A 27952-nucleotide genomic window follows, 5' to 3' on the forward strand; every position below is an offset into this window, starting at 1 on the left:
TTATTGATGACCTGCCTCTTGCTGAACAGACCCGCGTGTGGTTTCAGCACGATGGGGCTCCACCCCACAGCGAGCGGCGTGCAGTACAGCTGCTCCGTCACATGTTCCGTGAGAAGTGGGCTGGCCAATTTGGTCCAGTGTCATGGCCCGCCAGGTCTCCTGACTTAACGCCGATGGACTTTTACCTCTGGGGTCGCATCAAAGAAGTATACAAAAGCGAACCACGATCGCCGGCTGACCAGCAGGGGAAAATCACTGCTTTCTGCTCGTCGCTTTACAGATCCGAAATAAAAAAGGCCGTGGAAGATACAATTCGGAGAGTCCACCTGTGCATTGCAGCAGATGGCGAATGCTTCGAACGCTTTTACGCTAATGATAACCTAATCAAAGTACACAGGAAGTGTGTTGAATGTAAAGAAATCCGTAGCATGTTGAAACAAACGAATTGAAAAAAGAAGAGAGCTGACAGGCGTTCGGGCGCATACAACTCTCTCTCTCTCGCTCTCATACACAGGTTCATGACAATAAGGTGGTGCAGAAAAACTACGAGACCGCTATCAGCGGTCATAGTGAAAACAACCGCGTACGCACCCAAAAGCAAACAAACACACTGAGCAAAACACGAATAACGGAAAAAGAGCGCGACTCTGAAACTGACGTGGGCAGAGCTGATACCTGGCAGCGGAAGTCTTCTGTGGGTTGGGTTTGTAACCCTTTTCCCCTCGTGTGGGGTGTCAATGTAACCTCCTTTCTTCGCAGCTTTGCGCTCAAACTTAGAGCCGTCAAAAAAGAGGCTGTGCCAAGGGCTCTCATTTCCACGATTTTAGGCGAATTTATTTCGGCAATTGCCATTGCATTACGAGTGGGGTTATGCGCTATACTGAGTAAAATGACGTCGGGGAACCCATTTCTGCAAAGAATACGTTAGATTGCCTTGGGAAATTTCGGAGTTCAATTCAAGAAATTAACTTTCCGTCAATTGAAATGAAATAAAAATATTACAAATATGTGACACAAGTTACTGGTAGAAAAAAATCCCACCGAATGTCTCTCCAGGGCCTACGTTTTTTACTATGAATTTCTATCAGGGTTGGTGGACCACCCTGTATGAAGGCTACCATGAAGAATCTCACTTCAAAGGGGCATGCGACTTTTTCATAAGTGACCTTACAGAAAAGTCATTACTCTCTTAGGCGGTCATGTTATGTTGTTGCATAAGATAAAACCACGAGGATAGGGAACACGATTTCGAAGTCATGTTTTGAGCGCCACACTACCTCTTGTGGATTCGTTTTTCTGCCTGCTTACTGGAATAGCAGGCTCGTTTGGAGAGGCCCTGTACCGCGTTTTCGAAAGCGCGTGCAGCTGCTTTCCCCCGCTAATTTCGAATGATTGCAACCAGGGTGTCGAACCGCAAAAAATACGGGTGCGGTTCGGGTTCAGGTTCGCGTTGTTTTGATTTCGTTCCGGTTCGGTTCCGGTTCGGCCACGCCAAGAATCGAACCGGTTCGCAAACCGGTTCGCAGCCCCGAACCGGTTCGCGAACCGGTTCAACGCTTCCCTTTTATATGTTCCATAAAACTGCTTTTATCAGGAAATGCGTGGCTAATAGCTTACTGCTGTTGTCTGCATTGACGTCTCTAGCGGTGAGGTAGCCCTTTAGCGAGAGAAATGAGGAATGGATGAACACTTATTGCAACACTTATTGAGTCCACGCTGTTGAAGCGGTGTAGTCCTGCTACTTTCTGTTCCCAAAAGCTCTTTTTTCACACGCACAGTGCCAGCAAGATACACTTAAAGGAAGCCTAATAAGATGGACAGCGTAACATAGACGACAGTACTAGCCGGCACACTGCCTTCGCAACGTGAATCGATCTGAAACCGTACTGAAGCATGTCGAAAATAAGCCTGCCAGCCTTACTCTGTCCGAGCTCACAGCAGTGTACTAGTTAATCCACAACACAAAGGCGGCGGTGGTGGTGGTGGTGGTGATGGTGAAAGGGCTTGCCGTTGTCGGCCTCACGTATGTGGGCAACGTCACGACTGACGCCCTGGGGAAATGTGCGTCCTGGGCCGACTTCTAGGGGAACTGTGCCGACATATGTCTGAAAGCGTCTGAGGAAAACCCAGGAAAAACCCCAGACAGCACAGCCGGCACCGGGATTCGAACAACACAAAGGCAATATGTCACGACACAACTGCACTACCAATAAGCAGAACCACATTTACTTTTCAAGCCACGACCAATCAAACAGGCACCGTTCTGCGTACGCTCCTTCTCCACTTCTCATGTTTCTGACATGTTTAATTTGTACTGCTCACGTGTAAAGGGAAATCTTGGGCGCTTATTTGATCGCATATTCGTCCTGTAGAGCTACATAACTGGCCTACTCCATTCCTGTTTCATTCGTCCGCGTGGCACCTCGTCTCTGAAGAGTAGATGCCGCACCGCGTGCGTGGGGCGCTAGCCGCGGTGCTCACAAGGACAACTGCGCTTCAACATGTTAAAAAGACGCTGAAAGTATACTTACTATACGTCGTCGTCTCACTGCTAGGTGAAAATTTCTGAAATCCATGATATAGGCGCGTGATGATGATACCAATGTGTCTTCGTTCGGGGATAGAGAGGAACTCTTATGCTGACTTCTTTTATGTCCGAACCGTTTTGTTGCGAACCGGTTACCGCTATTATTTTTTACGGTTCTGCTCCGGTTCGGGTTCAACAGTGTCATGAAAATTTCGGTTCGGGTTCGGATTCGGTTCCGGCAAAAATAACGGTTCGGGTACGGTTTTCGGTTCGGGTTCGGGTTCGGTTCGACACCCTGATTGCAACTGGACACACGCGTGCTGTGTCGTGCAAAAGGTGCCATGTACGGTGTTTTTGTATTTTCTTTTTAAACAAATGTTACCGCTGCTGGGAATGTAACGAGGCTTTCTTTTTATTTTGACATCGCTTGTTCTTAACAGCATAAAGCTCAATATAAAGCAGCCATTACCGGGCTCCCTAAAGTCTCTGCGACAGCAATACTGAAGGAAGTACTAAGGAAGGAACTAACAAAGCAGAACAAACAAATAACAATCAAAAAGATCTCTGATGAAAAACCCGAGACTGGGGAAGAGACGAAAAACAGACGTTGAAATTGAGAGTTTGTGTGCGTCGTCTGTTTTTCGTCTTTTCCCCAGTCTCTGGTTTTTCATCATGGAGTTGTAAGAATTTTCAAAATCTTTCTTTGTCTCCTCAAAACGAAGCCAGGAAAACTGGAATCCCCGTGACTGTAGCGCACCTTTGAAATGTAAAAGAAGGAGAAGAAAAAAACAACAACAAAAAGGCACGACCTGATTGCAGGTGCGATTAAGTACCATCGTTGTGCCCAAACACTTCAGCTGTGAGGGTATCCTCCGATTCTCGCAGCAGCGTCATACGGTTCTGAGAATCGAGTACAGGATCTCTTCAAGCACTATTTCCCGCCACCACCCGATCATTTCCGTAACGGTACATCTGCACTGTAGTATTTCGTGCTCCACTTTACTGATGCCAAACACTAACGTTAAACCTCACTGTGACAGTAACAACTGTCAGCACATTTATCCAAGCACAGCACGAAACCCTGTAAACAGTTTAATGCCGCGCAGTATCATTAGCACCAACTACCTACACAGTAGATAAACGCCGACGTCTCATGTGAGCATGACGGGAAGTTCTTTTGAGGCTCACGTGCGTGTCTCCTAGTGACTTGAAGACACATGAGGTCATGTGGGTCCTCATGAGGTGAAGGTACGTGAGGATGAGGACACGTGAGGCCATGTGGGTCCTCATTAGGCGAAAGTACGTGAGGCGCCCTGAGGACATGAGGGCCCTCTTGAGGTGAAGGCACGTGAGGATGAGGACTCCTGAGGCCATGAAAGCCCTCATGAGGTGAGGAGAACTGAGGATGAGGACCCTCATGAGGTGAAGATACGTGAGGCCATGAGGGTCGGGAATAGCCTCATGAGGTGAAGGCATGTGAGGATGAGGATAGTGAGGCCTTTCGGGATCCCGATGCCCTGAAGTGAGGTTCGTGAGGGAAAAAATTGAAATGGAATGTGAGGGTGAGGACGACTGAGGTTAAGTTACTGGTGAGGAAAATTTGGTGAGGGTGAGTGAGGCTGATAAAGTCCGTGCTTCGTGAGGTGAGGATGAGTGAGGCCGCAGGAAAATGCCCACCTATGCTCAGGCCTGGCGGGGACGAAGCCAGTTCGTATACTCTTAGATACTGGGAGCCAGCAGACGTTCATCAGGCAAGACCTCTTACGAGAGCTACAGTGTGACATCAAAGGTCAAGAAGACCTCTCAGTATTCTCTTTCGCGTCAACGCACCCCAAAATGTTTCATTGCCAGCGTGCTGCGGTTCCTCTTGAAGCTCTTTTTGATCCCCAGTGTGTCGTTGACGTGGAAGCGTTGGGAGTATCCGATCTTTGTCCTGTTGTCACCCCTCCGCTGGGCACCACAACGCTCAATCTTTTGGAACACAGGGGTTTAGCATCAGCGGATTCCGGTCGGACTGCGGAGATTGGGCTCTTGATCGGCGCTGACTACTACTGGAAGATAGTTACAGGACAGGTCAAACGCCTTCCCGGCGACGTCATCGCAGTTGAAACTATTTTCGGATGGGTCATCCAGCACGTGGAGCCCTAGCCTTCACGAAACGCTCTCTGAGAGAAACAAACAGCCCGCGGATTACTATCGATGCAAAAACGCGCGGAAACTGCAGTAACTTGGCGGTTTGACCGCGCGCGCGTCCGAGGCTCTAGCGAGAGCGAGTCCATGAGTCTACCGGCGCGGTGCGTGCCAGAGCTGGAGGTGAAAAAATCTGCGTTTGTCGCTGGTTTTGTGGCCGTTTGGCGTGCGATGTGTCTGCCTGACTCATACCTGATTCTTTGAGAATGGTGTTGACGTTACTTTCTGCGACTTTGTTCGAGTTCAGTGCCACGAGGAATCTTGCTAGGACCTTGAGAAAGTGTTGAGAAGTGTTACCTGTCGTTGGCCCTGCTTGCTACGAGATTCATTTGTGTTTCTGCGGCCAGTACTCACAATGAAAAGGTGTCCTCTGACAGTTGTGAATCACGACCAAAGGTAACGGATACATCCACTCACGGTTAAGACAGTAATGTTTGTTCACTACAGCTCTTCTGTCACCACATACGTTTTAGTACGGATACACAACAATGCAATTACTTGACAACTGATTCACATGAACTTATTGTCTCAGGAGCATGGGCGTCCCCAGGATTTTTTCCAAGGGGGGGCACTACCCCCCTCCACTACCACCTCTTTCTCTGGAGGCGGTCGTTGCGGACTATGCAGGTGTTCAGAGGTTCGTATTATGATATCTGAGACGCCCTAGGACCCCCAGACAGAACACTATCTCCTATCGACGTTCGAAAGTTTTTCAAACCCACCACATCATCCCATTTATTTTTTCTTTCTGGGTGTATGATCCCAATCGGTGCTTTCTAAGCATTCTACCACTTATATATAGTTTAGCACCTATAGAGAAAAGAAACTGAAACGGACACAGTTATGAGGCGCACCGATATTTATGATATTCCGCAAAAATGTAATTTTCGACAAGCGCGGCAGTAGATCACGCCGCCTCCGCCGAAACCAGAGTCACGCAGACTTGCGCCTTGGGAGACTCTTTTCGGCTGTAGTTCGAGTCACACAGGCTCCGCCTCATGGCGTGCGTCATATGTCACGTGAGGAGGCGAAGAGAGAGCAAGGGATGGAGCGGGAATGCCGGAATGGCGGGAACACCAAAGACGGGGATGGGGAGGTCAGACTGGTATGTGCCCGGCGGCAGAACTGTTTGCAAGTAGGGCAAATTATTCGAGCTTTTTGGAAGTTCTAACTTCAAAAAATGTATTATGAGCGGTTCTATGTACGCAGCTCGTCAGACTGAGAACAGGATAAACATTCCGTTAAATGTTCCGTTGAAACAGTCAGCATGCACTTCCGAACGCGTCATGAAATATTATTTACGCTGTTGCCTGCTGTATACCGCTGTCCGACGCGTGTTACCCATTACGGCTTCTCGAATTCAGCATTATGTATTCGATACACGGTGATTTTCACATTTATTTTACTTCGCAAAATAGTATAGATTATCATAGCTATATGGAACTTTTGTACGAACTTTGTGTTTCCTCTCATATCAACCTCTGTGAAGTAGGGTAGGGTCCTTTGGCTACCAGGGGTAAACATCCCATGTCATCATAACTTCTCTTCTCTTGTTGTTGTTGTACATGCTTCCGAATTTCGAGATATACAGAGAAACTCTTTCATTAAATGGAATAAATTAATCATATGTATATTGCTCTCAGTCTATTTTTTGCTATTTTCTTTTATTTTATGTTTCCAGAGATTTGAGCACACATTTGAATCACACATCACAGGCACAGCTGCTTGCTCACACCTGTCGCATTTAGTCTAAATTGTATTATGCTGCAGAAGACGAAAGTTCAGGGAGTTCAGAACAGTCCCCTTGTGATTTGTAGTTGTTGATCGCAAACTTTTCCGAAGTTCAGCAGTAGGCACTTGTGTTTCCGTTTCGGCAAACACTAATCTCCATCTTGCGTTTCCTCCCCCTTTTTTTTTCTTTCGTGTAATAAATATATCCCCCCCCCCTCCCATCTTGCCTGCGAAGAAAGGACTAGTGAACGAGTTACTCTTCTTGTTGCAATCTGGAATGATATGCTTGGTTTAACAAACGAACAAAAGCTTTCCTTGCCGTATGAGTGCCAGTGCCGTGTATTACGGCTTTGGCTCGGGGAAGCGGGGGGGGGGGGGGGTATATTTATTACACATATGGAAAAAAAAACGGGGGGGGGGAAGGTGGGGTAGCGGTGAAACTTCAGACACTTCCCAGTTTCGCTCGAGATGAAGAACCACCTGAATGCACTCAGTGTAGCGAACCGCTGTCGGTTTTACACAAACTCATGTCATCCCTATCCAGCAAGGCTATGCAGTAGTACGCGTAAAACACATTTACCTTATAAAACTACGAGCACATGTCCACATGTGCATATTCCCCCATCTCTCCGCAGCAAGAAGAATCCCCAGCGGCCGGCGCGCGGGTAGAAGCGACTTTCTCACGTGACATATAACGTTCGCCGAGAGGCGGAGCTCGCGTGACTCTTAAAACAGCGATGAAAGATGAAAGTCACTGAAAAGGTTAGCCAGCTGTAGGGATCGAACCCACATCTTCTGGATTGCCGGTCCAGGGCTCTACCAATTGAGCTAAGCTAACACGCCTCTCCAGCGACTTTCGGGGTGCGTCATCTGAAGGGACGACAAACCAGCCACTCACTCTCACTCACCCTCCTTTCACTCTTACATTTTTGCTCACTCATACACACATTCATACGACGGAAATCGACGCAAGCGGCACCTGTTGAACAAGAGATAACTGATGTTCTGAGGCTGGAACAACATAGAAGGGACAGATACAAACAAAGCCTCAAATTGCCTAAGAAATCAACGATGAAAGATTAAAGTCACTGAAAAGGTTAGCCAGCTGTAGGGATCGAACTCACATCTTCTGGATTGCCGGTCCAGGGCTCTACCAATTGATGTGGGTTCGATCTACCAAATGTGGGTTCGATCCCTACAGCTGGCTAACCTTTTCAGTGACTTTCATCTTTCATCGTTGATTTCTTAGGCAATTTGAGGCTTTGTTTGTATCTGTCCCTTCTATGTTGTTCCAGCCTCAGAACATCAGTTATCTCTTCTTAAAACAGCTCTGGCTCTGTCTTAAAAGCCGTTACTGGAACTACAGCCGAAAAGAGTCTCCCTTGCGAGTGCGCCTTGCGCCGATTCGCGCCACAGGGGTGCAAGATGAAAGTCACTGAAAAGGTTAGCTAGCTGTAGGGATCGAACCCACATCTTCTGGACTGCCGGAAGATGTGGGTTCGATCCCTACAGCTAGCTAACCTTTTCAGTGACTTTCATCTTTCATCGTTGATTTCTTAGGCAATTTGAGGCTTTGTTTGTGTCTGTCCCTTCTATGTTGTTCCAGCCTCAGAACATCAGTTTATCTCTTGTTCAACAGGGGTGCCACGACCTACTCTATACTAGAGGCCTGGACAGCTGGCGATCCCCTATGGGAGAGACGGGTCACGGGTTAGTTACGTTAGTGACCGCTGCAAGCGCCACATAGCATTATTGGGGAGAGGGAATCACCCTTGCCACCGCCTTTAGTCTGCTACGCAGGGATACACAGGCTGTTGCTAAGCACGCGCTATTATATCTCTCATACTGCTTCGTCGTTGTCAACACAGCCTACCATACATCACCGCGGTTTCGACAAGTTACGTGGTAACGAATAGTGCGAGCTAGCGCCAAATCCCATAGCCAAGCGGCGATTGCCAGAACTACTACCCCGGTGCTGGGAGCATTGCGCATGTCCAGGTCTCTAGTATAGTAGTAAGGTCATGAGGGGTGCCCTGTCGTATCCCTTCCCATTGAAAATTCGCGCCGCCGCCTGCCAAAAATGGGCCCAACGACAGGGAAAGGTAACGGTAATGGTAATGGCAACAGAAACGGTAACGATAACGGAAACGCATACCACGGTCCTCCATTACGGAAAACAGAAAAGGAAACGAAAATTATCGTCCAGTATTGAATTCGGGTAATGGCTATCCTGTTGTGCGATGACATTTGAGTGACTTTTCATTGTATTTTTGTATTTTGATGACTCCATTCCCTGTAATGCTCTAAATACTACACGGGAGTATAAAAACAAAGCGCAATATTGGATCCCGAGGGTGCATCCCTCGAATACCTCGTCCCACAGTCATAACTCCATGACATCAACACATGACTATACTCCACCATAGCACGAGGATGACAGCCTACGATTTTTAGTTATGTACTTTTTACTTTTTTCATGGCTATGGCGGTATTATTTACTACTGAGAGCGTCCGCTGAATGCGACATGAGATGAAAGTTATACGCCCATCTTCAGTTGTTGGACTCAGAGTGACTGAAGACAGAAGACATTTTCCTACAATTTTTTAAAATCTTGCAAGATGTGCGCATCCCAACGACGTAAAATTGCTGGTATGTTGGGGGTGTTGAGATTTCTGGACGATGCCAACTCATCCACCGAGGACGGCCAAAACGGCTAATGATGTGCAGCTAGCGGGACGCAGTCAATATAGAATTTATAGAACTATATGTTGAACCTAAATGCAAATGTAGCAAAGGTTGTCACTCATTGTGACTGCATTTATTTGTTGTTGGACACTCTTTGTTCATTTTGGAAGCAATCTGCAACGTGAACATACGCAATCCAGCTCGATGTTGGAAAAATGCGCCGCAAGGAAATATTGTGGAGGAATATCAAAGTGCAGATATTATTACATAATTATATGTAATAATATCTGCACTTTGGTTATGAGGTAGCTGCATATCATGGTCGACAGAACCTCCACCTCAAAAATACTATAATCAACCTGCAAAAACAGGATCTCCTTCATTTTTTCATGAAAAATCTGCATGGAATGAAAACAAAGCACCCTGTATATTTCCATATTATTCGTGCTACACAATGCAATTTCCATGGCGAGCATACAAGGATTCCTTTTAATGTTTCAGTCTTTCACTCGATACCATTGTACAGAACAAAACATCACAGTAGCTTGCTTGCACATAGCTTCCACGCTACAACCCTGGAACAACCCACGGAACAACCCTGATTGAGTGATACATAAAATAAACAGCCAAATGACCATTTATGAATACCCCGTGGAAGAGCGTCATTCACAAGTCACGGATACTCACAACATTCACAGAATCCACTGGTAAATTTTCTGCAGATAGCTTGAACTGCTGGTATGTGTCTCCAGGGAATGTTATACGTGTCTGCAGGACCAGTTTAACAGTTACATGGAGATGAAAAATTTCATCCAACAGAGACTTGTAGTTCCTGAGATAAACAGGAACAATGAACCCAGGTTTATGACCACGTAGAAATGAGAACGTAAGTGCTTGTGCAGATTCTCTGTACCACTTTGAGGTTTATGCAGACAAAGATGTCATGACACCAAAACTGGTCACTAGAGAGCTAACAATGGGCAGCAAACTGTGTTGAAATAGCTTGCATGATAGCCCTGAGCATGATAAGGTCTGCAGTGCATTTCCCAATGTCACAAGAACCGCTGATACCCCACTCTCCAAGGCCGAAAATAAAGTTGTTGTTGTTGTTGTTTGATATGTGGTAGTATACCTGGTGTCGATGCATCAAGTGTGGCGCATTACCAAGGGAATGACATGATCAGTTAGTTTGTATGCCACCCCATAGACATTTAACTGGACATGGTTTTACATGTGTTAGAAATGTGTCTTGCCCACATTTCCCTTGTGTTAGGAACAGTGCTCTGTTCCCCCCAGTGTCCACTGCTAATATGTTTTTTTATTATTTTTATTTAAAAAAACAAGGCATTGCAGCCAAAGCAAATACTGTGGTACAGGGTCAGTAGCGCATGCTAGTGGAGACTCCTGCGACACAGTGTAAAAAATCATCGACACACAGTTAAAAACATCATCGACACACAGTTAAAAACATCAACGTTGAAGCGGTAACTGAAATACCAAACAATTTTCAAGTATTTTGATGTGGCAAGTATATGCTGTCTCAACTTCGCGGCAAAACAATGACTAGTCTTCACGTCAAACGGTAAGGCATTCCACAGTCTCGTACCAAAGCACACAGTCAAACGGGTACTATATGCATTCATAGGCACATTTGTCGTTACAATAGAAAAGACAAGCAAAGTACATCTTTCACGAATCAGATCGGGAAAAGGCAAAATATTCAATTCACTGAACAACCCAACGCATGAGGTTCGACTATTAGAGAATGTTAGTAATCTGACAGCTCTCTTTTGTAGTTTAAATAGACGCTCAAGGTATGTTGTAAATGCATTGCCCCATGAGGTAGCACAGTAAGTCAAGTGACACCGGACCAGAGCAGAGTACAGTTGACGTAGCACATACAGGGGAAAGTACTGTCTAGCAAGGAATAAAGCGCGACAGGACTGAGATATATTTTTTGCGACTTTGTCAATATGTGGCCTCCAAGAAAAAGATGCGTCCAGCAACACTCCCAAATATTTAATTTCATGCACTTGTTCCACAGCTTGATTCTGAACGGTAATATTAATCTGAGTACTACTGATAGATGATCTAGAGAAAATGACAAACTTCGTCTTACTCGTGTTTAAAGATAAACGATTCGCTTCGAACCACTGAGCAATTTTGTTGGCCTCATAGGACATTGCAGGGCCCATATCAGAAGTGTTTGAGGAACTATACAAAAAGCAAGTATCGTCGGCATACATGTAGGTTGACAAAATATCGGACACCAGTGGAATGTCATTGATATACAGAGAGAACAAGACAGGGCCCAAAACAGAGCCCTGGGGGCACGCCAATGTCGATTGGCATAGGAACAGAATACTTGCCGTCAATACTCGTATACATAGTTCGTGAAGAAAGAGAACTTTTCAAGAAACGCCATGCACAACCACGAAAGTCGTAACAATAAAGCTTATAAAGAAGGATATAATGATCAACAGTGTCGATCTTTCTCACAGTATAGGTACTATTTGGTTATTTCATTTGAAAAAAATTCAGCTGCTGATGAGGGCTTCACATGGAATGACTCCCTTTTAAGTAGTAGTACAATTTCCTCCAATAGATCCATACTGGTAGAAAAGCTTGCTCATCACTCCTGTTCTGTAAATATTTGCAGATGAGCGAGCAGAACTATTTTCATGTAAAGTCCGTACGCTGTCACGAATGGACGAGTGGAAAAGTTTACGGCACGACTCTTGTAGAGCACACGTGCCTAGATATAATACAAAATAATCGGCAGTGTTACATACTATTGCACATGCTGTATTCACATCCTTGTTAGATTGAGGTCCACAACACTGTCCATTGTCCACATCTAGTCCACATTAGTCCACATTTCACAACAATTTGCCCGACACCTTTGTATTCCGCAGCTTTGGGGTACATAAACATCTGGTCGTTTTCTGTCGTTTTGATAATTCATATCACACCACATCACATTGTAGTTCTGCAGATAGTTCTGTTTAAAAAGCTACTGAAGGGATGGCAGCTTGGAACAAAGTACTGTTTGTACACAGTATTCCTGTCACCACCTGTAAGGGGATGTTCCAGAATGTATCAGAACCATGTACTTGTATTGTTCTGATGCAACACATTTTCCACTCCATTTGTGTTGCTGTCTTTCTTTGCATCTTGGTCATGTTCTGGTGGCTTGTACAGAAGCCATGCCAAGAAGAAGAAGAGGCATGAGAGAAACTTGACAGATGCCAGAAGAATGAGCAAATTTCGGGCCATTCGACCATTTTCGTATACGGCACATGCTCCTTTGTCATCACAAGAATGTGGCCACAGAACGCAACTTGAGTCAATCAGGTATCCAAAAAGGATGGGTGCAGGGATGGTACCTGTGTGGGGAAGAAAGGTACATTACGTGAAAAGTTTCTCCAACTCAAGCAATTTAAACATTGGCAAAACACACTGTACATTCTGGGGAGTTGAAAACTCAAGTTATGTTGGTGTTTATTAAAATGGGCTGTTCCATTAAGGAAATGACATTCCAGGAAGTTCTGGAATGTAAGCTATGTATATCGACTTTCACCGCAGACACACATATAGTATTGTAGTACTAGCAATACCTTGAAATTTGTGTATTTTGTCCCATTTATTTCCAAGGAATCGTTAAAATGTCAACTTTAAAAGTGAGGTTTACATACCAAATCCTGACGGCGTTGTAGCAAGAATATTATTAGGAAGATGCTGATACATGTTTCAATTGGCAAAAGTGTATCTGGAAAATTATTTTGCTGAGACTCACACGCGGGACTCAAACACTGCTGATCAGCCGTAGCCACAAAATAACCATTAAAGTTGCTTGGCAATCGGGCAGATTTAAGGGGCAGTGAGGGCGACCGCCCAGAGAAGCAGAGGTCGAGGGGTCCTGTCATGCATACCTGCCAAGTCTCCCGCATTGTGTGGGATCAGTGTTGCCAAATCTCATTCGCAGCAGGTCGCTAGTGGCATCCCGAAAAGTCGCTAAAAGTCTCTAAAGTTGAAACTGAAAGTCGCTAAAAAAGTCGCTGCCGCTACTGTGCCCTTTTTGTTCGTTGCACGTCATGAAACAAAGTGGTGACCGACCTACCAGGATGTTTCAGCGAATGAGCGTGCTAGATGGCCAAGAGAGGACATGACAAAATGAGTCTGAGTGGATAAGAATAAGAGAAAGTAAAGCAAATTCGGAACCTTCAACATGTTCTGCAGAACTTTTTTCTCAATTTTGTCATCGGAGGCACCGAATGTGGTTTTGTTTATTGCTTGCAAAAGTTTCCGATGCCTTCTAATCTTTTTTTGGAACTAGTACTATGCGTCTTATGTCTGACAACCTCGCACAAATTTCACTTGCAATACGATGTAGTACGTAGATCCACTGGGCCCTTGTGTCACTATCTTTGAGTGGACGAAGCTATCCCTTAAATACTGTCAGCATCACTAAGCTCTTGCGATGCTTCTTGTCTTACTTAGGAGGCATGTTGTAAAGCATGTGCATCTAGTACACGCGGCACATCAGAAAAGGGGCAAACGCGAAACAGCTCATAGGCACTTGCGCTGCAAAAGCAGCAAAGGAGCTCTACGTGACATGGGATTGGACCTGAGCAGTTACGCCCGGGGAAAGGTGGCGCGATTTCATATTTCTTGTCAGAGCTTGCTGTCCACCGGAATGTGACAGGAAAATCACGATTCTTTCTGACTTCATGAAGGAATATTCGTGTTGCCAAAAAGTTGCTGAACATATCAGAAAGTCACCAAAAAATCTGCTAATCCCTAATACAACATTTTGTCGCTAGACAGATGCCGAAATCCGGTAAATTTTGCGACTTTTCCCCAAATTTGGCAACACTGGGAGACTCCCGAATTTATTTGATTCTTCCGATTTTACGAGCGCTACATCAAATCTCCCGGAAAACAGCCCCTTTATCAGTGCTTTTTTTTTTTAACCAGCCCATGTCTGTAACGGCATCGTACTCCTGGACATTTGCAAATATTGCAAAGAGCAATAAAGAGACATCAGCTGTTAATGTGGCCTGCTTTTTCAACGTAATGACCACACGGTTTGTCAACTGACGAAACGCAATGTGAATCGTGCTTCCTCTTCTGGGTGTCGGCGTGGTGAGTCTCTTCACCGGCGTCCATGTGAAAAAGATGCGAAACGCCGCAGACACTTTTGTGCCACACATAGTTTCTGCTAGCTTCGACTTTCGGTTTGGATGATGGTGCTTCCGAAGCAGAAAAAGAAATACCTGCAGGTGTTCTTGAGGTCCTACACGAGTGAGTTTCCGTGCTTCGTCATCAAGGAAAGGTGACCAGTTTGGATTCTGCACTACTTGTGTTTGTGATGTCAATGTTGCTCACTGTTGCAAAAATGTTGCAAAAATGACATCAAGGTGCACATTGCCTTCGTAAAGCACCAGAACTATGTCCGTGCTGCAGAGAAGCAGGGTAATATGGACAGCTTTCTGCGAGGCAACTGTGAGGACAGCCTGATACGTGCCGGGTGCCTTTTCACTGCTTTCCTTGTTGAGCACAATCTGCCGCTGAGCGTCAGCGATCACGTGGGACCATTGCTCTGACAAATGTTCCCGAAGTCTGCCGCCACCGACCGCTACAAGTGCAGACGGACGAAGACGACAGCTATTGTCGAGGAAATGGCTTCAGAGGCACAGAACGCAATGTCTGACGCCTTGAAACGACTTGCCTTCGCCATCGCAGTCGACGGGAGCAACGACAGTGCGTCGCAACTCTAACTGATAGTGGTAACATACTTTGTAGAAGGATCACAGAGGGTCGAAAGCAGACTGCTTTGTTTGGAAGCACTGCAAGGAGAGGCAACTGGAAAAAAGATGGGAAATCTTGTCCTGGATGCTCTCGCTTCGAGTCATATACCGATGCACGAGTAATTGCCGCACATTTTTTGCTGATAATACAAATGTCATGGTTGAAAAAAAAAAAAAAAAAAGGCGTGGCTGCCCTGTTGAACGAGGCTCAGGAGAGCCTTGTAGTAGTTGGGTGCCCATGCCACCTCATTAATCTTGTGGCTCAAAAAGCATCTGCCTGCCTACCTGCAAATTTTGATGAGATACTTGTGGACATGTTCTATTACCTTCAGAAGCGTGCCAAGCAAAAGGACAGGCTTGCAACATTTCAGGACATGCACAGTGTTGAGGTATGGAAGATTCTGAAGCATGTACAGACACGGTGGCTGTCCTTGGGAAAGTGTCCGGGCAGATTACTTGAGCCCCCCCCAGTGGTGGCCTTTGGTTACCTTCTTCCTAAATGAGACCAGCACAAAGAATGTCCAGTGTCCATCATTTTTGGAGACTTATACAATTCCCAAGCGAGGCACAGCTTCGAAAGAAGAGAAACCTGACGCGACTGGGCAAAAGCAGCCAAAAAACAAAGTGTGTAGCCCACCAGCAAAAAAGCGAAGCCTTCATCTGAGTGTATCAGACGTTAGGCTTACATCACCAGGGATGTCACGTGAAGAGTGGTTGCTATACTTCCTCACCAGCGACGTGAACCTAGCCTATGACAACTTTCTGAAAGGTGTGGTACCTCTCTTTGACAAAGCAAACCGTCAGCTTCAGTCGTAGGCACCTCAAGTGCACGTGCTACACTCTGTGCAGTTGGAGCTCCTGCGAGACCTCATGGCAAGATTTGTGCTGCCTACTGCATCTTGCTCACTCCTGGCAGTTTGCTACCAAGATGTGAAGAACCAGAAGGCTGACCAAGACAATGTGCTGGGGGGCTCCACATTTTCTGCTGTGCAAGGACTGAAACCCAGTGATAATGAGCAGTTTTTTTCTGCTGTTCGCAGCTACTTCACGGCACCATGTAATTTCCTCTTGAGGACGCAATTCTGAAGAACGCTGAGGTTGCTCGGTTGAGGTTGGTCAGTAGACCTTTCAGAGCCTCCACTGGTTTGTTGATCACTTCCCAATATTACTGCTGACCCAATACACTAGCGAGCCCAGAGAACAGGCATTGGATGCCTTGGAAGTAGAGTTCGCTGAACTGCAAGCATACGGCATTCCTAATGCTATGCTGAAAGAAGAAAGGTGCGACACCAAATGGATGGAAGTGGGCAAGATAAAAGGCGTCGACGGAAAGCTGAAGTTCAGCAGAGTCTCACAGCTGATGCTGGGCATTCTGGTATAATACCGCATAGCAATGTGGAATGTAAATGCATCTTCAGCACTGTAAGGAAGACACAAACACAGTTCCGTTCAATAATGTCGAACAAGACGCTAGGCGACCTGCTGATGGCGAAGACCCACCAATCGGGACACTGCTTCGACCAGAACTACTCTGATAGGTTCGTGAGGCGCGCAAAGTCTGCAACAGCAAGATCTCAGCAAAAAGTTGATCAGCAATAGAACAACATTTGATATTGATACAGCATAGAACCAAGCTGTCATGCCTCCATTTAATTGCTGAACATTTTGGACATCGTAGGACTTCGGTCCTCCATTATCAGACATTATTCCATTTCGCCGCATTACTGCCAGCAATGCGGTAGAGCATCGTCCCTGGCGCTGAAACTCCCCAGTCATTTTCATTAAAATAAAGTTGTTGTTCTTGTTAGACTACTTGTTTATCTGTGTACGTACAAATATGGAGAGCACACGTAAATTATGTCCCTTTTCCTCCTGGCTATTATTGTATAATGCACTGTACAAAGTGCTTCAGGAAGGGAAAAGGGCACAATGTGCAATATAGGAAAGCAGATATGTCAACGTAACCAGTAAAAGGGGGAAAATATACATTCCATAACATGCCCATATCTATCCTGTTCTCTTTTTCTTTCTTCCTTTTTTATCACTGCACTGATACCTAGTATGTATCCGTTTTGGTTGCTTCAACTGGAATGCATCTTTTTCCCCTTTTACTGGTCACGTTGACATATATGCTTTCATATTTCGCGACTTTGTTGGCGACAATCGGTTGAAAAGGCTCAGTCTATGCAATGCAGATAATGAAACTGAAACCGTTCTGCATGAAAATGTCATTAAGGATGCTTTCGAGGACAGGCTGTTCCACTACAACGATTTGGGCTTGGTGTGACTTGTAGCTCTGCGGCACGCAATTGTCGTCTCGGGTAACCTTCACCGAATAAGCCAGTTATTCTTTTTTTCCCCAAGATTACAGAGAAAGAGAAGCAATTCTGAGGAACGCCAATAAATTGAAAGCCACACGCATTTACATCCAAATGATAGCTGTGCAGACACACTGTGAAAATGCAGACTTTTGTGGGACAGTGCAAGGTGTGATAAGGATAGTGGCAAATAGAGTATCCCTTATGCATGATAAAGCCCTCTTGAGCATCAGCATCATGCTGCACGCTTGTCCCTCTTTCATAGATTTTTTCATTCTGTACCCACAGATCAATCGCCAATACATGTATATCCCGCTCTGACAAGGTAACTTCAACTTCAACTGTAATATTACCGTAATTTCACGCGTATAAGCCGCACCGCAGATAAGCCCCAGGACGCGTTTTTTGGGACGTTTTGAAAATTTTCTGGCAGATAAGCCGCACCCGCTGATAAGCCGCGGGCAATACGAGACGACTGATTTGTGCGACAAAGGAGACCATAGAGAAGGCCATAAACCCTGTGGTCCATACTCCGGGATCGGCACAGTGTACAACAGAGGAGGTCAGTTCTGGAGTTCTACCAAGATCGGATTGTGCCCTTGTCGGATGTTTTTCGTGGGCTGATGGGTCAGTGATCTTCCAGAAGATGTGAATCACTGTCACCACTTTCCTTAAAGCTGCTTGGGGAAATGCACCAGGAAGATCAATCTACTCGAATGTGGACCCGTCCCTGTTACGCACTGTTCGTGCATCGGCAGGGCAGTGCTGTTCCAGAGACACTGTTGGCCCTTTCGTTAAAATCGGCGTATGCGGAAAATACCAGGAAAAAATAGTCATCAGATAAGCCGCACCGGTGGATAAGCCGCAGGGCACCCGTGAGAAAAAAAAATCGCGCATAAGCTGCAGCTAATATGCGTGAAAATACGGTAATCTACTATCTGAGTCATTCTTCTGCCGTACAGCTGCTGACTGGAATGGTCTTCCAGTCCCTCTTGCAACCATCAGTGACCATAAATTATTCCTCAAACACATCCACGCTGCATTTCACATAAGGTCACCCATCTTCTGCGCTACATGCATTAATCATAATTAATGATGCCGATGATGATGATGATCATAATCCAATGTGCTCATTGAATGAGTGTATAATGTATTGTGTATGCAATTTATGTTGTACTGTTGTTATGTTATTGTTAAGTATTGAGTATTAGGTACGTATACAGGGTGCGTTACGTAAGACTGACCAGAATTTTTATAAAAAAGCTATGGGAGCAGCATAGATGTTGTTTTTGCAGTTGAGTTCTACGACCAGGCAGACATCCTGTGGAAGAGAGTATGTAACTACCAGATGACTAACTACCTGAAATTCATAATTAAATTTTTAATTAAGGAATTTTGGGCAAAAGCGAGATGGCAGATTGAGGGACTATCCTGGTTGCAAGCCATATCACGTTTAACAAATCCTGAAACCCGCACTTGCGTTAAAATATCCATCCCCGAATTTTGACATGCAAATGAGCCGAAACCAAAACCGCAGCGACCGGCAACGCGGGGAGTACAGCGCTCATTTCACGTCAGAGGGCCACGTGATTGGAGCGGTGAGGATAATTGGAGTAGGTGCCACTCAGCTGGCCAGATAAATCGTTTTCCGGCCCACATAAACCTCCGTCAGTGTAGGTGATGTGGATTTTTTAAAAGTAAAATGGTGTTCAACGAGGATAGTCTCTCGATCTGCTATTTCGCTTTTGCCCAAAATTCCTTAATTAAAAATTTAATTATGAATTTCAGGTAGTTAGTCATCTGGTAGTTACATACTCTCTTACGAAAGTTACATACTCTCTTACGGTAGTTACGAAATCCCCTAATTAAAAAGTTAATTAATGAATTTTAGTTAATTAGTAATCTCGTAGTTGCACACTTTCTTCGAGAGGATGTCCGCCTGGCCGTAGATCTCAACTGCAAAAACATCATCTATGCCGCTCTCACAGTTTTTTTTAATAAAAATTTTGGTCAGTCTTACGTGAAGCACCTTGTATAGTGTATAATGTACGTCCCGACTCCCCCATGTAATGTCCATAAAAACCCTTGGGGTAGACCCTCTTCAGAAAGCAGCCCTGCTCTTTCTCTTATCTGCATTGTTTCTTGTTCTACTTTTTTTTTCTGTTTCTTTTTTTGAGTGTCTTGTGAAAACACAAGGCCCTAATGCACAGAGTTTATACAGTACCTACCAATCAATCGAACAGTGATCCATTGTATTCCTAAGCCGAATGATTTTTGCGTTGCTGCCACGCATCTGAAATGTATGGGGCACCAGTTAGCCTTCTCAAAACTACATGACAAAAAAAATATGCTCACCTTAATGTAGCTGCCAACGAAGGCATAGACACCAAGAATGTAAATAACATGCAAATAAACATTCCTAGCAGGAAGAACACAAGGAAGTTGCAGTTATTCGAACATTTGTTTCTTTCAGCTTGGATAAGTACGTTCATGCCATTGATGGTCATGTTCTTTCCTAGATGGTTGATGCACCTACAGTCCTCATACACCTGATTATCAAACGGACAAGATTAAAAATTTATAAAATTTTACGGGTAAGTAATGATACGTACCTTAGTTGATTCAAAGTGATGCACTTTCTGACAACCGGCATGACAGGGTGAATAATACATGATGTTGTCTGTACCACAGACTGGGTCGTACGCTTCCTTATGGCATTGGCAATCGTTGTTACAATGTGAAATAAAATTGTCAGCATTGTTTTGTGTGGCATTGCTGCAAAACAGATGATGTTTAGACTATGCATTCTCGATGATCGTGCATCGAACTTACTTGGTGAAGTCAAAGTGCACACCGGCAAACTGGACATTCGGGCAACTGAAGACGAAGGTAAAGATCGTGATGAATGCAATGAGTGAACAGAGAATGCACATCTTAATGATGCCAGCACAACGGAGGTTAAACTTTTTTACGAGGTATCCACCGAGAAAGGTTCCACCTCCTGCACCAGGCACTGTTACTGCACCTTTAAAAAATAAGGTTTCCCGCATTATTTGTGTCATACCATATGTGTCAGGTACTCACCAATAATTAGAGCAGCATAGCTAGCAGCAATGCTGAACTGGAATTCTATTACCTTTGGCAAGAATGTTGCAAGTCCAGAGACGAGCATTCCTGTAACACAAAGGAATGTGGTGAGGAAGCGCACACATTGGGATCATCTTTTCAGGTTATGTTCCTCTTATGGTCCTGTAAGTTGCAAGTTTACATCTACAGGGTGTTTGCTCTAACGTGTCCAGAAATTATATTTAAAGCGAGCGATAAAAGAAAAGCAAGTGGTACTTTCCTGCTACTTGAGTAAGAAACAAGTACTGCTTCACTAGTAGCACCTGTTCCTTAGTCAAGTAGCTGAAAAGTAATGCTCATTTCTCTTTTATCGCTCGCTTTAAATAAAATTTCTGGACACGTTAGAGCAAACACCCTGTATATTGCTGCTATATTTTTTATCATGATGAATCCTGGCTTTTGGAACCTCTTTGCACCAAATAACAAAGATATAGCTTTATCGAATACGGAAGACGCCCAAGTGCTGGACAGCTTCTTCGCATCGTTTTTTACATTTCAAGTGCCTTATCCAGAACCTCCGTCATATGTATCATTCCTGAATGTGAACATGTGGCTGTTTCAGTCAGCAGAGTGTTTAATATGTATTATTGAAAGTCTTCCTGTGTCATCAGCTCCTGGCAGTGGTAATGTTACTTCTAAATTGTTAAAGTTAACAGGGATGCTGTCAAGTCAGATCCTCACTTTAATTTTCCAACAGTTCATTGATCACGGAGAAGTTCCTGTTGATTGGAAACATGCAATAATCAAACTGACTCCAAAAGTCTCAGAACCTTTTCAAGTACACTGTTACAGAACTAACGCTTTAACCAGTGTGTGTAGTAAAACACTTCAACATATTTTGTATGCTCATATTATGGATCATTTAGATGTATTATATTTAATGGGTAACATGGTTTCAGCAGGAACTTTTCATGTGAACCCCAGCTTTTTGAACTTATTACAGTCTTGTTGAAATAACAAATGATGGGTTGCAAGTTGATAGTACCATTTTTAAAGATTTTAAAAATGTTTTTGATCCTGTGCCCCAGCCGTCTTGTCAGTAAGTTATGCTTAATTGAACTTCATCCTTCCCTTATCACATGTATCATCTTTTCTAACCTCGAGAATGCAATGTGTGAAATGGAATAATGTGGTGAGCAGTTCTTCAAATGTGTTGTTTGGTGTTCCACGAGGCTCCGTGTTGGGCCCTATGTTTATAATTTATGTTAATGATTTGCCTCAAAAGCTTAACTGCAAAGTACGATTATGATGATTATGATGGCTTTACTGGCACAAAGGCAACTTAGGCCATAGAGCGCCATGACGATGGTATTGCAAAGTACGAATATATGCAGATGATATGGTAATTTTTCAAATTGTGTCTAATTCTTCTGGTTGCAATCACTTGCAGGCAAATCTTTACTCTTTAGAACAATGGTGCACAGCATGGCAAATGGAGGGGAACATAGAAAAAACTAAAGTAATGTCATTCACTAGAGCAAAAATGGGCTTTGGTTTTATTATGCATTCTGAGGTGTTATGATTGAGAAAGTTTAGCATTTTAAGTATTTTGGTGTATTCTTATCGGATGACATCTCCTGGAAATACCATGGTGAACAAGTTCGTTGTAGGGCTTCGTGCACATTAGATTTTTGGAAACACTTTATATATGGCACGAGCAGAAATAAAATTGTTAGATTATAATTTGTTAGTATTCACTAGGCTTGAGTATGCTGCAGTTGCATGGAACCCACCCCAAAAGTACCTTATGGACAAATTTGAACATATACAGAACAACGCAGTTAGGTTCATCTTGAATATGCTATATGACCACTCAGTAAGCATGACTGAGGTAAAGACCGGTTCTGGGATACCACTGTTGGCTGCTAGACATAAAATCTCAAGGTTTGGCTTTATGTTTATTTATGCTGTATCATTCTCATTCACCATATGTTGTTCCGGCTCATCTTCTGTCGTCTTGACGACCCGCATAAACTGCAAATCCAGCCACACTGACGGTCATAGATATTCCACTTTGCAACTAGGAATTACTGAGTGGAACAGTCTGCCTATTGAAATTGCCTGAATATCCAATGTATCTCTGTTCCAGTCTGCCTGTGAGCAGTTGCCATGACTGTGTTGTATTGTATATCGCCCACCCTCCCCCCCTTATGTAGTGCCCCTTGGGGCCTTTAAGGTATACAGGGTGTTTCACATAAAGTGATAAAAAATTCTAACTGGTGACATACTTGCCAGAGGATTGTGGGACTTTCGGCCATTATCTTCTGGGAACTTTTAGGAAGGCCGCCATTTAGGAAGGCTTTGAACAATTTTTAATTGAGGGAAATTTATTTTTTTCAATTGAACTTTGAAAATTGCCAAGCGAACCTCACCTTTTTTTTTAACAGAAATATGAAGTCCTCCACGGGTAATCATGCATCTTGTTTTACCTTTCTTTCCCCCGCTTTGACCTTGATGCTGGTGACAAGTCTTATCACAAAGAAAACAAAACGAAATGAAGGTGGGGACACTTCCTCCTCTAGACACACATTTCGCGTGCGTTTCTTTGTGAAAATCAAGCAGCCGGGGCTAAAGCATAATTTTTACTAATGCTTTTTGACCATTTCTGGCGCTATACTGTGCATAGTTTTTGTTGGGTCTGCAGTTATCCATGGTGGACTTAATATTTCTGGAAAAAAAGTAAGGTTAGATTGGCAATTTTCAAAGTTCAATTGAGAAAAATAAATTTCCTGCAATTAAAAATTGCCCAAAGCCTTCCTGAATGGTAGCAAAAGTTTCCAGAAGGTAATTGCCGAAAGTCCCACAATCCTCCGGTGAGTATGTCGCCAGTTAGAATTTTTTATCACTTTAGGTGAAACATCCTGTATATTAAATGAAATGAAACAAAACATGAAATAGTATATGAGGAGCAAGTTTGTAGTGTTATGCTTTGTATAGTCCCATCTGTAGTTATACAGGGTGTTCATATTTATCGGTTAGATTTTTCATAAAAGAAAAGCTATGGAAGGTACACAGATGCAGTCTTTGCAGGCAAGTGGGTGGGCGGGGACACCCTGTGTGAAAATGCACAGAACTACTGAATGACTATAAAATCATCTAAGATTCAGTAATTAGATTTTTAATTAGATGTTTCTGGGAAAATGTGAGAGAGCAGAATTGGAGGCAGTTACTCTTTTTAAATATCCTGAAACTAGCAAGTACTTTGAGATATAAATCGTGCAATTTTGATGTGCAAATGAGCTGAACCCAAAACTATGTACTGCTTGAACACAGGCATGACATGACCTCCAGCTTAACGGGCCGAAAACCTGTCTATCTGGCCATCAGATCAGCGCCTCCTCCAATCAGCGCTCCATCCCTACAAAACATGTGACCCTCTGACGTGAATGCCCATCACCCCTTTCCGTGCTCGAGAAGAGCATGGCTTCGGTTTCAGCTCAATTGCATAGCAAAATTCAACGACTTTATGACAACTTATATCTCAAGATGTATGCTAATTTCAGGATATTAAAAAAGAGGGTGGTTTTAAATATTGACTGGCACCAATTCTGCTATATCTCGCATTTTCCCCAAAAAAGTTGGCACAGTTCCCTTAGAAGTCGGCCCAGGGCACAAATTCTCCTGGGCGTCAGTTGTGACGTTGCGCACATCTGTGAGGCTGACAACGGCAAATTCTTTCACCATCACCACCCGAAAAGAGTTAATGAAAGAATTTTAGTTCATTTTTCGTCCAGTAGTTAGATAAGCTTTCCGGCAGGATGTCCACCTGGCTGTACAACCCAAAAAGGGCATCGTTGATAGGTTTTTAATAAAAAATCTGTGACAAACCAAAATGAACACCCTGTATATAATCTGAGAGTAATATTATAAGTTTTGGTGGTGGAGGTATGTTTTGACAAAGGATTCGCTGTGTGGGCTAGACAGCAAATAGTAGACATACCCTCTGTTGCTCCAGCCAAGCTCAAGAAAGCAAAGGTGGGATTGAGAATTAACATTGCAAGTGAAGCAGGAAGGTCCTTAGCCTTGGACCCAAACCCAGACTGTGCAGCTTGGCTTTTTTCCAGCTTCTGGTGCATCTCGGACTTCTTCTGTGCTTGAATCCTAAGGGATCCTGGGAGGAATATGGTAGATATAGAGACCAAAAATTTCGACTTGATGGCTTCCTTAACCTGGAAGAATTTTTGGAAAGGCACTGATGGGTAAAGCTGCTAGAAAGGCAAGGAATGCAGACACTACAAAACCAAGCCACCAGGCACCGACCCATACGCCGCTGGACGTAGTTAGGCCCAACCTGCATAGAGAAATGGACATCATCATGAACAAGCAAACAGCAGGACAGTAGAAGAAAGAACACGTGAGCAGCATGTCAGCACAACCTCAAGGAAACACAACTGCAGAGAAGTGGGAGAAGAGAATAGAAACAAGAGAAAACACGTGTTAACCAATGATGCTGACTGGCTCTTTAAAGGGACCGTCTTGGTAGATTCAGGGACATAGTGCTGTTAATTTGTTATCACCGACAACAACGCCCAAAATTTGAGCCGAATTAGCGGCATAGTTTCTGTGCAATTTGATGCAACTCACTGCAAGAGCAGACACTGGATGCAGTGGCATAGCCATGGTGGAGGGTACTGAATTTAGGGAAAAAGATCTTAAATCCTTCCCCCCATGTAAAGTTCCCATAAAACCTCTCCCTCTTGGACTCTCGATGCTTTGAGACCGGTTTTGAAAAGGTGACAGAAATTTTCTAACTCTGTTAGGTTCTGGTTCAGCTCCAAGATGGCAGCAGCCTTTTCGGTACGGTTCCAGCAAAAATAACAGTTCTTCCCGGTTCAGCTTGATGCTCAGGACAGAACTTTGTGAGTCAATTAAGTTTCATTTGCGGGAGCTCGACCATGTTTGTGGAACCCCTGGGTCCCACAGGACCACGGTTAAGAACCACTGATCTTGGTTTATAAGGGTTATCAAGGAACTGTGGTTATAAGCTCAATGCACTAAAGTTTCAGAGTACTGGTGGCGCCCCCTCACATGAAGGCCATTTCCAACTGTGTATGTGGTTGAAACATGCAGACCCGCGTGGGGCAACAGAAATCTGCGTAAAACGAATATCGCGACACACAAGAGGATGGTGACAACGGAAGATACTGTTGCGTTGTCTGTTGTCTTAACCATGGGGTCAATGTTGACAACAAAATTGGGTAGCATCTGGAATTTCAGTGTTGGAATTTCATCGTTCCCCTGAGCAAAGCAGTGAAGCCGACAGCACTGGGTATCTGCCATTACGAATCTCTCTCTCTCTCTCTTTTTTTGGAGGAGGGGGGTTAAAGCAAGCATAGGATTCCAGATTTCAACGAAAAGTGTGCATACAGCAAGTAATTGTTTCTTCACATGCAGGATGGAGATCAGTATGTGCCGAACGGCAAAGCTGGTGCTTGTTTTCTGTCCGTGACTGGAACTAAAACTAAGACCGAAGTCTTCGGAACATTCTGCGGTCAACATCTACCAACACCAGAAAGATAGAACCACTTCCTAAGCTTTATGTACAGTCACCTTAATATCCAGTAGACTGCCAGCATGATACCATTCTAGCAACATAAGTTCAGTGCACACAAGGTGTGGCAAGCTTGAGCAAAATATGTGCTTGTGCAGTGACCAAATTGCTCAAATCCATGAAAACATCCAATAACAAAAAAATCACCAAGAGCATAAAGACTGAGTGCAATATATGGTGCCTGTTGTTGTGACAATTGATTTATGATCTATAACGATGTTGTCTTTTCTCTACAGCTAGCATATTTTCATGAAAGAGTTGATCAATACCTGTTCGTGTTAGAAGCGACGAGGTCCCGTATAACTAGTTTCAGCTGTGGGACCTCTTTCTCTATATTTATGTTTCAGACTTTAACCAGATTACAACTTCAGATTTATGTAACCAGACTGCGGATCTTCATGTTTGCATGTTTTTTTTCTTGGGTATGCCCAGCCCCCAGTATAAGGTATAATATGTTTGGGGGGCATTCGAGTGCAATGGTACAGATTTTAAGAGGGAATCACTTCTGCGCAAGACACTAGAGAAAGTTTGTTTGCACACCGCTCAGAAAGGGCGTAAAATATTGTCAAAACAGAAGTACTGGCGTGTTCTCCTTGCTTTACCGTTGTCGATGACACATTTGTAGAATTCCAGGACTATCCCTTGATTTGTATTGAGCCCGAATTCGCAAATATTTCAGTGTGCAACACTCTATCGAGATGGCAGCGCACGTTCGAGACGCACCAAACTTTAATTTATGAAAAATCAATGGCCCAACCTTGTCCTCTAAAAAATACATCATCAACTAGAGAAAAGCTAAGAGAAAACGCCAGTAGCAATCTTATGATGATAGTTTAGAGCGTTCACGTGTCTTGTGTGAATGAAAATTGCCCATAGATTTCTGAAGAAGTGATTCCCCCTTAAAATGTATGAAATTATGAAAACGCATACTTTGCAGGTGAGGGCATGATTGGATCTATGTTGCATGCTCTTGCATAAATGCATTCTTAGTCTGGCCAGATGTGCAAGAAGATAAAAAATAATCTTGCCTGATAGAATAGTGTATCTGAGGCACAGCATATCGCGACGGGCAAACCGGGATAAGGAACGAGGACGCAACGATAGAGGGAGACAGCCCAGGGCAAGCTTCAGCACCACTTGGGCCATATTTTTCTGATCGGAAGCCTCATTTACTCCCTCTGAAATCTACTGGACTGCAAACGAGATTTTGAAAGTGAAAATATGTAGAGCACCTTGAACACATGGCCGCAGAGTTTCCAAAGAGGTATGCATTGTGTGTTTTTTTTTGTCCAAAAAAAAGGCCTATGTGAAAGCCAAGCATAAAAAATACCACGCGACAAGGCACGTGCTGAGGCATTGAGCAAACTGATCCTCTCTTCCGAAGCTGTCCGTACTGCACCTTACCGCACTGCCGATCATAGCGCCACACAGCATGCAGTGGCGTTTTCTGATCATCGCCCAAGGGCAAAAATTTGACATCGCCCAAGCAAGAAAGGTGCTAGGGCAAAAATTGCTGTCCTGATTTGTGTAGGGGGTGGAGAATTTGGCAGGTTTATATGGCTAGTAGGTAGGGTGCTGCACAAAGGTTTATTGAACATGTCGTGGTGTCATTTTAAGTCCCTTGATTATTTTTATCCCAATAAGGCTATTATATATTATTTATTTATTTATTTATTCTAGAATACTTCTAGCGTCTTACGACACCATAGAAGGAAATACAATGCATGGTGTAAGAGTACTGTCTGCAACAATATACAGGGTGTCCACGCTAAGTGTGAACAGATTTTTTAAAAATATATATAACACTTTTTTCAAGATGAAATCAATTGCAATATAGCATATGCTAAAGGGCACTCCCTAGCAGGGCATTAGCAAAGTCCAAAGGCAATGTCTTAATTAACTTTCATTAATTAACTTTTTAATTATAAAACCTACAAAGTTGTCCCAATGAGAACATCTGTTCCTTTCGGTCACCTGATATCGTAGCCGTTTTCAGAACAAAAATCCGTTCGA

The 27952-nt window shown here is 44.0% G+C and overlaps 1 protein-coding gene and 1 long non-coding RNA gene across 4 annotated transcripts in view; one reads left to right on the forward strand and one right to left on the reverse strand.

The window, feature by feature from the left end:
* Positions 1-9556: 9556 nt before the first annotated feature.
* The window catches only part of LOC135394201 (solute carrier organic anion transporter family member 4A1-like), a 121349-nt gene continuing 102953 nt past the window's right edge, over positions 9557-27952 (reverse strand). For all 3 annotated transcript variants that reach the window (XM_064624811.1, XM_064624813.1, XM_064624812.1), the window contains 8 exons: positions 24558-24679; positions 24329-24499; positions 20347-20436; positions 20095-20287; positions 19875-20037; positions 19618-19811; positions 19491-19555; positions 9557-12520 (listed from right to left, as the gene is read on the reverse strand). In XM_064624811.1, coding sequence (XP_064480881.1) covers positions 12234-12520; positions 19491-19555; positions 19618-19811; positions 19875-20037; positions 20095-20287; positions 20347-20436; positions 24329-24499; positions 24558-24679 — 1285 coding nt within the window. In that variant the 3' untranslated portion in view covers positions 9557-12233. The remainder of the gene's footprint in view (positions 12521-19490; positions 19556-19617; positions 19812-19874; positions 20038-20094; positions 20288-20346; positions 20437-24328; positions 24500-24557; positions 24680-27952) is intronic.
* LOC135394202 (uncharacterized) lies at positions 19713-26129 on the forward strand. Its single transcript, XR_010422781.1, has 3 exons — positions 19713-19856; positions 25149-25247; positions 25783-26129. It is a non-coding gene; the product is annotated as an uncharacterized LOC135394202 (long non-coding RNA).

The sequence above is a fragment of the Ornithodoros turicata genome, chromosome 5, assembly GCF_037126465.1.
Source record: "Ornithodoros turicata isolate Travis chromosome 5, ASM3712646v1, whole genome shotgun sequence".
Lineage (NCBI taxonomy): Eukaryota > Metazoa > Arthropoda > Arachnida > Ixodida > Argasidae > Ornithodoros > Ornithodoros turicata.